The following is a 12,478-nucleotide window of genomic DNA, read 5'->3' as shown; positions in this document are numbered from 1 at the left end:
ACATGAAGATAGGTTTTTAAAGCCCTATTACATTAGTGGCTGGCGAGATGGCTCAGTAGTTAAGAGCACCAAGTACTCCTGAGGTTACGGTTAGTAATGAACACCCACATGGCAGTCATCAACTGTAACTCTGGGCCCAGGCACATACATTCAGACAAAAACTCATACACATAAAATAAATAAACAGCTGAAAGGGATCCATTGCCAGCAATAAAACTGGAGCGAGCAGTAAGCAAATCTCCCAACTAACAGAGGCTCACCACCAGATGTGCTCAGCCTGAAATCCATCAAAATGCCAATACTACTCAAATTATCCCATAATTGGAAAAAAAGAAAACAAAGAGATGAACAGAACTCTTTCAAGCTGCTTTTAAGAAGCCGGTACTATTCTGATAGTAAATCCAGACAGACAGACAGACAGATAGACAGACACAGACACACACACAAAGACACACACACACACACACACACACATGAAAAAAAATTACAGAAGGATCTCCCTCATGAGCACAGATGCAAAATTCTCAACCGAACTTAAGATCATATCAAGAAAACCATTCATGGGGCTGGCGAGATGGCTCAGTGGGTAAGAGCACCAACTGCTCTTCTGAAGGTCCTGAGTTCAGATCCCAGCAACCACATGATGTCCCACAACCACCCGTAATGAGACCTGACGCCCTCTTCTGATGCATCTGAAGACAGCTACAGTGAATTACACCGGAGCGAGCGGGGCAGGAGTGAGTGGGCCGGCAGAGATCCTGAGTTCAATTCTCAGCAGCCACACACGATGGCTCATGGCCATCTGTACAGCTACAGTGTACTCATACACATAAAATAAATAATATAATTTAAAAAAAAAATCATTGATCATGATCAAGCTGGCTTTATTCAAGAGATGTGGGGATGGTTCAAATATGTAAATTAAATGCTGTCCATCAAGTAAATATATTCAACAGAGAACATATATAACCATCTCTTTAAATGCATCCTTTTTTTTTCTTTTTAAGATTTATTTATTATTATACCTAAGTACACTGTAGTTGACACCAGAAGAGGGCATCAAATCTCATTATGGGTGGTTGTGAGCCACCATGTGGTTGCTGGGATTTGAACTCAGGACCTTCGGAAGAGCAGTTGGTGCTCTTACCCGCTGAGCCATCGACGGCCCGCATCCTTTCTTGATAAAGGTCACAGAGCCTTTACAGAGGAACCATCTCTTGTAACAGAAACAGAGACTGTGTAAACAAACCATTCAGTCGTCATGTTGTTAAGTGAAGAAAGTCTAAGCATTCCATTAAGGTCAGTGACAAGGGTGGCTTACTGCATCTGCATCTACTACTATTCCATTAAGGTCAGTGACAAGGGTGGCTTACTACATCTACTACTATTCCATGCAGAGCTTGAAATCTCAGCTAGTGCAGTAAGACAAGCAAAGAATTTGTACACAATATAATCCTGTACATGACAATCTAAGAACTATCCTAGGCTGCATTCTATTGCTATAATAAACACCATTACCATTCATTTGTAGGGGAATAAAAACGGTGTATTTAACTTAAACATCCTGCTCACAGTCCAGCACTTAAGGAATCCAAGGCAGAAACTAAAGCAGAAGCCATGGAGAAATGTTGCATACTGGCTTGTTCAGCATGCGTTCTCACACCCTCAGACTACCCGCTTTAGCGTTACACTGTCACCCAATAAGGTGGGTCCTCCCACATCAATTAATCAATAAAATGCCCTACAGGTCATATATATCTGTGTGCCTGTTTATCTATATGAGCATTATGCCCATGAAATAACCAAAGAGGCAAGAGAAAGACATCAACTGGAGTTATAGGTAGTTGTGAGTGACCATTTGGTGCTGAGAACCCAACCTGGGTAAACACTTTATCACAGAGCCATCTCTCCAGCTGTACCACACCATCTTACCAAATTCTTATTGTTGACAAATACTTATAGCAAATTAACAGGATATAAAAGTATCTGAATCCTTGAAGCTGTCTAGACCAGTGGTTCTAAATGTTCATAATTCTATAACCCTTTAATACAGTTCCTCATGCTGTGGTGACCCACAACCATTAATTACTTCATTGCTACTACATAACTGTAATTTTACTACTGTTGTGAATCATAAATAACTCTTTTCAGATGGTCTTAGGCCATCCTGTGAAAGGGCTGTTTGATTCCCGCAGGGGTCTCTACTTACAGGTAGAGAATCGCTGTGCTAGAGGAAAAAGCAGGGGGTACATGGCAACAACTGGGCACAGGTAGACGTTAGGGACAGGACCTGGCAGTGCAGGAAATGAGGCCAACAGCAAAGGAAAGTGCCCAGCGAGAGAAGAGGGCCTCGAATGAATGGGAGGGACATCTTTGCCAGCTATACATATACCAGAGGATTAGTGTCTACAATACACAAAGAACTAAAAAACTTATACATGAAGAAAACTCAACTTTAAAAAGGGCTAAGGCACTGAACAGTAAGAAGAAATCCGAATGGCTAGTGAACACTTAAAATCTTTTCAGTATTCTCATCCATGATGGAAATACAAATGAAATCTATTCTTAAGATTCATCGACCTCACACAAGTCAGACAGACCATCGCCGTCCAGAATCCAAGTGGCTACAAATGGGGTGGATGTGGGGGAGGGGGAGTGCCTACCACGGCCATTGGGAGTGTAAAGGACTAGCCACTTCCTAAGCTGATCTGCAGCTCAAACAGACAGACAACTCCAACTCTAACTGGAACTCCCTTTGACCAAGCTACATTTCTCCTGGGAATGAACAGAAAGGACCTCATACCTTGTTACAGAGAGTTATACTCATGTGCACTGTCACTCTGTTCACAACAGCTAAGAAACAGAATCAACCACAACGCCCATCTCCTGATGAATAAATAATATAAATATGACTTACCTAGACCCGATTGAACATCACTCAATTCTAAAGGGAAGTGAAATCATAAAATATACAGCTAGTGGAACTTGAAAAAAATTATACTGAAGTCACCCAGGCACCAAAAGACGAACACTATATTCCCTTTCTTATGTGGGTCCTAGCTTCAAATTCTTTGTTTTGTGTGTTTAACCTGAAGTCTGTGTGGAAGTTAGGAAGCTAAGAAACAGGCAGTTGGGGTACATTTAGGTATACAGGGGAAATGAAAGAGAGAGAGACACTGTGGAGAGGGACATGAATGGTCAAGCAAGTAGAGGAATGAGAAGGGCAGAGAGATGAAGGTGTGGGAGGGTTAAACAAAAGATGGGGTCCAATGATATAGCAGCTGAAGTAAAGAAAAAGAAAAACACAGAACATATGAGATATGAAAAGTGAGGGATGGGAATAATGGTAGCTAAAGGGTTAAACTGGGTGAGCAAAAGGGGATGAAGTATTGAGTAGGTTAACCAAAGATAAGAATGAAAAAGCCCACCAGTTTGTGTGCTAACTAAAAACAACAGCAAAAATTAAAGGAGTTTGAAGAGACAATGCTGCTTCCAGAAGACAGGAGTCATTACACGAAAATCTCAGTGCCAGAAACTGATTCTCACCCCACAAGCTGTCGGTCAGGGAGGCCACGGAGACACTAAGAACAATACGTTACCCTACAATACACTAACGTTGGTTGTGTACCACAGTTAGAAGGTTAAGACCTCATTACTGAAGACAGGACATACTGGTTGTAGGACAGAAAGAAACATATCTAGAGTTGATCGGAGAACTACATCACAGAGCAGGAAGATTCTGTGCTGCCTGTTGGCACCTACCCCCAGTGCTCTTACCAAGCACTGGGTCTTGCATGCTAAAGGCAAGAGGTGCCCAAGGGCACAACGTGGCAGTCTGTGTATGGGCAGTCAACTGCTCTCCTGACTGGATTTCAGAACTGTTCCACAGCAAAGAACTCACACCTAATAGTGAAACCCACTCTTGGAAAGCAGCAGGCCCAAAGGGGTAACCCACTGATATCGATGGGCTAATGGTCATGTTTCTAAACTGCCTTCCAAGTGTTTACACCACAGATCTGTGCTGCTCCCAACTGTGAACAAAGAACCCTCTGCTAGCAGTGGGGAATGGTGAATGTAGAGATTAACACTGCTCAAAGTGCTGAGAATAAGCAGCCCTGCGCACGAGCTCAGCTGGAGACTGGCCATCACTAGGAATGTTCTCTCCAGGGCCAGGGAACAAAGATGGGATAGAAAGAACCTAAGAGCCAGAGGACAGGAGGGAATGCTTGACATGCTGTCTTCCGGACATGACTTCATGGCTAGCACACACGTGGACTCACAGCAGGTGTGTTCCTGAACAAGGCCTACATAGAGACAGTCACAATGACACCAGGGACAGAAGAAGACCAAATGAGGTCCCACACTAACATGGTTGCTATTGGCAGCTGATGGCTGCTAAAAAAAAAAAAAAAAAAGTCATGTTTCTTTCCCAGTGGTCTCTGGTGGGCTGTCCGTGTCTCCATGGATGATTCACATGGCAGCACTGACTAGACTCAATGGATTTAAAACACAAAAAAACGACACTGGGAGAACATAAAGCTGGAGAGAGAAAGTGAGGAGGTACACTAGGGGAAGCCGAGCTGGAGCTGGATTGAAGGCAGAGATTGAACACACACATGATCAACATATGTACGGATGGATGTATGACATTTTCACTAAATTAAAATAAAAGATACACTCAAAGGGAACTTTGGGGATGGGCTCTCTGCTCTTCTGTCATGTGAGGAACAGAAATCCTCCCTTCAAAGCACACTAGAACTCAAGATTATTTTAGACTCCATGGCTAATAGCACCACGACACTGGGCTTCCCTGCATTCTGGTCGACAAACACTTCCCTGTCTCAGGTACCCTGGGCACAAGTGAACAACACATCATCCTGCACTCAAAAGACGTGAGCTTGCAAACATAATGAACACATTACAGGCAACAGGAGATTCTTAAAAGCAAAGGCAGTGAGGAAAAAGAACGGAGCTGGCAAATGGAGCAGGTGAAAGTGCTTGCTCCACAAGCCCGATGCTTGAATCTGATAACAGAATCCCAGGATGGAAGGAGAGAAGCAACTCCTAAATGCTGTCCTCTGACCTCCACATATACTTAATGGTATGTGTACACACACACACACACACACACACACACACACACACTATACTTAATGGTATGTGTACACACACACACATACAATATACTTAATGGTATGTACACACACACACACACACACACACGTACTAAATTTTAAAAGGAAAAAAACCAGACAAGGTAGATGGACTGGTGTGTAAAGGTGTTTGCAGCTCAAGTCTGGTGACCTGAGTTCATTATTCTAAAATATTAAAATAATCAACATTTAGTAAATAATCCAATATTTCCCTTGTCTCTGCTTCAAGTATCAGTAAGTGATAAGAACAACTTGATATATTTTATGTATTTACTTAAGAATACTCAAAAATACCTGTAATTACACCTAAGCTAACAAGAAAACTTTGACCTGTTTAAGAGAATATTACTGGGGCTGGTGAGATGGCTCAGTGGGGAAGAGCACTGACTGCTCTTCGGAAGGTCATGAGTTCAAATCCCAGCAACCACATGGTGGCTCACAACCACCCGTAATGAGATCTGATGCCCTCCTCTGGTGCGTCTGAAGACAGCTACAGTGTACTTAACATATAATAAATAAATAAATCTTTAAAAAAAAAAAAAAAAAGAGAATATTACTATCTAAATGACATACCAGCATTTGGCACACAACAAAATAACAAACAAACAAAAGTGAGACAATTCAGACATTCATAAACAAGTTTTTCTGGATGCCACAGTTACCACTGACTGATGACATTATACAGTCAGCATCGAGACTTTTATCATGCATGAAGACACGGTTAGGACAAGTATTGTTATGCACAGGAATAATCTGTTATTGTAATACATATGCCTATCATAAGGCCTTCCGTGCAGGTTGGAGATGTAACTAACAGGCCCTAAGCTCACCCCAGGACTGCCAAAGAGGTGGGAGGAGCAAAGCCACAAGTTTCTCTTTTTTGTTTTTGCTAAAAACGGGTTTCTCTGTATATTCTGTCCTAGAATTCTCTCTGTACACTTCAAACTCAGAGATCTATCTACCTTTGGTTCCCAAGTGCAGGAATTAAAGGTATATGCCACCACCACTAGGCAAGCAAAGCAAATAAAAAAAAAGTCATTCATTAAAGCCATCTCAAGATATACTTTTCACACACTCCTCCTTTGTGTGGTAAGTTCAATAATCAACAAAGATATTTCCCCAAGCACATGTTGAGGTACTTCTTGCTTTTTTTCATTTTAAAGACAGAAACCCATGCACAGCAAGCTGTCCTTAAAGATGCTCTGATGATGACCCCGACGATCCTCTGCCTGTACCTCCTGAACACTGGGATTATAGGTGTGTGGTACCATGTAGGACCTCCATCAGTTCAAAACCCTGACAAAACATTCAGGTGTGAAACACAAAGGTGAAATTAAACCATACCTCAAACTCAGAAATTTCAGCCAAGTTATTTCCATCCGACTTTTCTAGTGTTTCGCTAGCCCACTTGCTTTCAGCCTCAGCAAGTTCCTTCTCAGTCAGCCTGCTGGGTTTGTCTAACACCTAAGAGAAGTGAAGAGACATCTTTGTCAGTGTTCTTAAAGGCCTCACACCAGGAAGCACCATGCCTTGAGAACAAGCATAGCCTGTTTTCACTCCTGCAGAAACAACCCACAGAGAGCCAGGCCCTTTAAACACATTTGTATTCTTAGCACAAGGAAGGCTGAGGTGGGAGAACTGCAAAAGCCAGACCAGCAGAGTTACACAGGGAGACAATACTTCAAAATAACAATAATAACAGAAACACAAAACCAAACCCAGAATTCCTTTAAGTAGCAATTCCTTTAGCACACATGAGCACTACATACAATCACTCACAATTTCATTTACATAGAACTTCAAGACACCATCAAGGGCCAGTGTAAAAAACATGTATTGAGGATACATCCAACGTTATACTGATTACAACTGTTTGTTTGTTTGTTTGTTTGTTTGTTTGGAGACAGGGTTTCTCTGTGTAGCCCTGGCTGTCCTGGAACTCACTCTGTAGACCAGGCTGGCTTCCAACTCAGAAATCCACCTGCCTCTGCCTCCCAAGTGCTGGGATCAAAGGTGTGCGCCACCACTGCCCGTGATTACAATTCTTCATCTTTAATTTTGTTCAGATGGTTGACGCTTACTAAGGCAATTTTTGTTTTAACCTGTATGCATATCTGTGCTCCACATGTGAGCTTGGGCCCCCCACTCCGCACTCTTCCTACACACAACCAGGTCAGAACAGGGCACAAGATTCCCTGGAATTAGAATTACTGAGATTGTGAACCACCATGTAAGTAGAAGGAGTCAAGCCCGGGTCCTCTGGAAGAGCAGCCAGTGCTCTTAACTGCTGAGCCATTTCTCTATACCCAAAGTAAATTTAATGCATAAGAAAGGCTCAAATATGTAATCTTTATAATTTGTGACAAATTATATATAGCATACTTCTTGCACAAGAGGTTAGAGACTTGAATTTCATTGTTTTGGCATAACACCACTCTCTTTCTGTACCAAATACAACACAGTCAGAGTGTGGCTTTGGAAGGACCAGCAGGTTACAGCATGCAGTGTCGCTCAGCCACTTGTTAGAGAGGACTTATTTCCTTTACAAAGCAGTTGTGAGAATAACAATAAAGGACTTAAAAAAATTAATGTATGGTACTTTCTCCTTTTTATATTCATTGACAAAATTATTACACTAAGACACTTTTGAAAAAGATGAGTGAGTTCTTGGAGGAAATATAAACACAAAGAAAGCATCTTTCTGACCCACTCAGTTCCAGTGAGGGCCTGCGCTGTAGACTAGGTAGGGAAGCAGTAGAGCTCAGATTAGAAATCATTTCCTTAGGAAAGTCAAGATTCACAAGCGGGATAATTTCCTCAAAGTGCTAGCTGCTCCTATGTACCACTCTTCATGGTGGCCTGCTTGCTGACTTCATCTTACTTCCTAGAACAAAGTTTACGAACTATGAGCCTTCGCTTCTAACCTGATCCTGTCTCTTCTCTTTGAGTGTGCCCTGACTAAAAATACCCCCTCCACCAGACGATCAATCCTTATAGTCTATGATAAATCTTGATTTTTCAGCTTGAAGGAATTTGGCAACGCCTAAGAAATAATGCCTCTAATGGGTTTGTGAGGCAGCTTCCAGGAAGGACTGACTGGGTGGGGGAAGGCTTGTGCTCATGGGGCTTTCCAACAGATAGCCAGACATGAAAAGGAATTTCTTTAAAAGGTCCAAAGAAAAGGCTGCCATCCTCCCAAGATATCTGAGCCTGGCTTCCTTGGCCTGCGCTGAGACCATTGAGGGATCCAGCATTGTGGACTGAGCAGCTCACAGCCTCAGCCTGTGCTGTGTGCTTCTGGCTGCAGACTACCTAGCCCTACCATGAAAGCCAGTGTAGTCAGTGCTTACTCACCTTCCTTACCATGTGCACTGTACTGGTTCTATTCAGTACTCCAAAAGCCCTGCATAATGTACAGTCTCCATGAAAACAACTGAAACAGAAACACCTCAGCAGTACTGGTGCATTGCTACAAGTGGAAGACTTCTATATACAAACCAAAGAACATTCTGACACAACTCCTTCAGAGAAGGGACCTGGGCAGGCCTCACTACTTCACATTAGAAGGGGATACATGAGCTCCATCCACACCTGATTAAGATCAGCAAAGTACAGGCTGACCGTGGGTAGTATTTAGCATGGTCATGATATATATATGTTTGTACGTGTACACACACACATACACACACACACACAGTATTGTTAAGTATTTTGCTCTAAATATCCTTGACTATTTTGACTCAATTATTGAGAGAAACTGCAGATTTCTGTGAACCTAGGAATGACGCAAAAAAGCTGTCACTGTATAATAAGAGATTACATAAACAAAGTAGGAAAAAGCTGGAAAAGAGGCCTTCTTTTCTAGGATACCCGTGTCTACCTAGGAAAGCTTACTACAAGACAAGTGTTTGGCCTAGAGAGGCAGCCATAGTGGTCTTCAGAGATTCCACCTAGGAAAATTGGTCTGCATAATTTGATCCCTAGCACCCACATTGTTGGCTCACAACCATCTGTAACTATAGTTCCAGGGGCTCAAAAATTGATGATATCTGGCACTAGCACACAAATACATAATTTTAAAATGATAATTACTTTTTTAAAAGGCAAAACCAAAATAAGACAGCCAACCAGAGCCAGTCCTAAACTTCTAGGCCTCTGCGCTCTACAAGATACAATGGCCTCTGCCCTCTGCAAGATGCAATATCAGCTGGGGGCCGATGCCTGGTGTATGTGATGCTTGGCTATGGCTCCCATGCACATAATACAAACTGTTAGATTTATTTCCCATAGATCTCCACTGTCTGCTCATCCTCCTGTCTCAGCCTTCAAGTACTGGGACTATAGGCATATAATATTTAGGTATAAGGCACCTACTCTACTCAGAAGGTTAAAATAGTATCAAAAGGAAATGTATTAATAAAAATATTTTTAAAAAATTTTAAAGAAAACAAACGCACATTGAAGAAAACAATGTACAATTAATTTAAAGAGGGCTTATGTTTTCAAAAGAGTTATAGAGCAAAACCAAGCTAATCGTTGCTAAGTTCTTGTAGAAGGCAAAATCTACCACAGTACCTTTTCTATCTGCTCCTCAGTCAATGGGTGTATGTACTTGAAAGACTAACACTCTGAAAAGATACTCTGAAAGCCACTGGCTGAGAAGGTAATCTAAGAGCTCAGGAGGATGAGGATGCAAGGTTCTCAGGACCGGCCTGAGCTACTACATAGTTCCAATTTCAAAAACATACATAAATACAGATTTTTCAAAGAGCTGGCTTTGTAGGGCTGGGGATGTCTTCAGTGGTGAAAACATCATCAAATACTGACCAGGGCAAGGATCTCCAGCCCTCCCACTGCCACAATACAAAACAGAAAACAGCCTGCCGTTCTAGAAGCCTGAGATTTCTGAGGGGCCCAAAGATAAGATTTGTCACAAAAAGATTACTTTTTTCCTCTCAGGGTGAGAAACTGCTGCCCCCTGTAGACTAGCACCAGATTGCCAGGTGATAACTATTTTTGCTAATAAATCAGAAACAATAAAAGAAAAAAAATAAAAAGTAGAGAGTATCTAAGCAAGTTCTGAGCAAGAGAAGGATGTGGGGCCGGTAGAGGTAACTAGATAAAGGCCATGGGTTCCACCTTCCCAACACAAAAGGAGCAGCTAGCACTTTGAGGAAATGATCTGGCTTGGGAATCTTGACTTTCCAATAGAACTGAAAATTAAACCTAATTCTAGAACTTTTCTTTGAGTTAGTAAGAGAGGAACTGCTGAATATAAAATTTGAGCAGTTTTAAATTCACTTCTGCCTCTATTCTCAGTTCCCCAAATCAAAGGAAATCCTTTGAGTACACACTCCATCTAAATATCTAGTCCCATTTGGTTACTGGAGATGAGCAAAGGCTACATAGAAAACTTACAGGAAAATATCAATGAGTAAAATGATCATTTATTTTTCAAGTTGTAATAACTTATAAAATTTGAGGTTTCAGATGGTCCCTTTAGTACCACAGGTATCCACAGTAACATTTGTGCTGGGCAATTCATCTTTACATGCTTCTAGCTAACTTTTGAAAAATAACAAACCTTGGATGAAGAGACTGCTGACGAACTTGAGGGTGAAGTATCTCGTGAAGTTTTCAAAGACTGGATGGCTCTCTCTTTACCTATGTAACAAGGCCAAGAGAGAATACAGAAAACAAGTAAGGTAGGGTCTCTAGTTCATGTGCTCCTAATTCTGTAGCTCAATTAACAGGAAAAGCTGGATATGTACTTCAGTACTGAAATTTCTTATTACATTATTGTATTAACATCAAAATCTACCTCTCTTCCTAACATCCCAAAACATTAAAGTACTGTAGAATGAAGTAACACCATAGACCACAGCAATGTCCGCTGATGACCACAGTGATGTCCACTGATGACCGCAGTGATGTCTGCTGATGACCACAGCGATGCTGAGAAAGGCAGAAGACACTTTAACTCGTGTGTCTCCTCACACTTCCTTGCCACAGCTAGGCAATCTCTAGGGCTTCGGGCTTCTGACAACCTAGGGGCGATATTACCACCTCTTCCCAAGACCCTGAAGGCAGGAAGCCTCTACACCAGCTGCCCTCAGCTGGGACCATTCTGTTCTTCCCACCTCAGTGCTGGGCAGTGTGCAAACCATGAGGTTTCCTGTTACTGATAATCTTAACATATCATAATATAAATACATGGAATGTTATTACAGTTAGTATATAGATATCACAGGGCATTCAGTTAAGGAGCAGCCCAAAGAACGCTATACACAGGAAATTTAGCAGGGACTCCTAAAATATTCACAACATTTAAAAGAATTTAGAACCCCATTAACTCAGAACACTGATCCAGAGCCTGGCATGAATAATGTAAACAAATGTTTTTGTTTATGAGATAAAGTCACCATCGTTAGTTATTTCAGGTACTCACATGTCATTTCATGGAACCATTTTTAATAGAAACATAAGCCAGAAAATATATTAACAATATTACTTTAGTAGGTTCAACAACCAAAAACTTATTTTAGTTTTTAGTTAGCTAATTTAGTTAAGCTAATTTGTTTAACTTTTAACTTACATTCAATCCTGCAATCTTAAATTCTGAAAACCTAAAATATTATTAACACAAAGTTGTTTTAGAAAGTGGCCACACAAATGCTGCTAAAGCTGGGGGAAGGGAGGAAGGCCAGGAGAACAAGCAAGAGCAGAAGCAGACAGCCGAGCCGCCTGTGGGCGCAGCAAAGCCAGCTTGAGATGATCTCCTTACACTCCTGTGTTACAGCTAAGCAGGCTCTAGAGACCCGGGTGGTTTATAACAGCAGCTCTTCCCAAGGTCCTGAAGACAGGAATCCCCTCTACACAGCGGCACTCAGCCACAGGACCCTGGCCCTGGGGAGTGTGTAAAGACATTCTGATTGTGTTTGGTTAGAGTAGCACTACTGCAGGCTGGAAATAAGGTGAGAGTCTTCTGTGGGGCCAGCCCCACCATCAATCTGATCAGAATTATCCCGATTTACTAAGGCTGAGTCTGAGTGAGAACCTCCTGCTCTAGTATTCCAACTCTGAAGTTCCAACAGGTTTTTGAATCTAGATTCTTGTGGTACCACAATCCTGGTACCATCAGTTTCAGGTCAGCCAAGGCTGAATAGTGAGATCTAAAAATAAATTACAAAAATAAAAAGACTGATACAACCATGACATCTTCCAATAGTCAAGAGCATAATTCAGTCATTTCTTACTGTATTCCCAACTCATGTAACAAATTATATACTACATTGTAAAGTCTATCCTATTGCCAAAAAGTACCC

At 41.7% G+C, this 12,478-nt stretch overlaps 1 protein-coding gene across 9 annotated transcripts in view; it reads right to left on the bottom strand.

Annotated features, from left to right (window-relative positions):
- Positions 1 to 12,478, bottom strand: part of Pphln1 (periphilin 1) — a 93,952-nt gene that overhangs the window by 25,444 nt on the left and 56,030 nt on the right. For 7 of the 9 annotated variants that reach the window (XM_031353393.1, XM_031353400.1, XM_031353421.1 and 4 more), the window contains 2 exons: positions 10,738 to 10,817; positions 6,498 to 6,617 (listed from right to left, as the gene is read on the bottom strand). In XM_031353393.1, coding sequence (XP_031209253.1) covers positions 6,498 to 6,617; positions 10,738 to 10,817 — 200 coding nt within the window. The remainder of the gene's footprint in view (positions 1 to 6,497; positions 6,618 to 10,737; positions 10,818 to 12,478) is intronic. The other 2 variants (XM_031353411.1, XM_031353444.1) reach the window with 1 other exon arrangement.

This window comes from Mastomys coucha, unplaced genomic scaffold (assembly GCF_008632895.1).
Source record: "Mastomys coucha isolate ucsf_1 unplaced genomic scaffold, UCSF_Mcou_1 pScaffold11, whole genome shotgun sequence".
NCBI lineage: Eukaryota > Metazoa > Chordata > Mammalia > Rodentia > Muridae > Mastomys > Mastomys coucha.
This window is presented reverse-complemented; position numbering and strand designations above follow the sequence as displayed.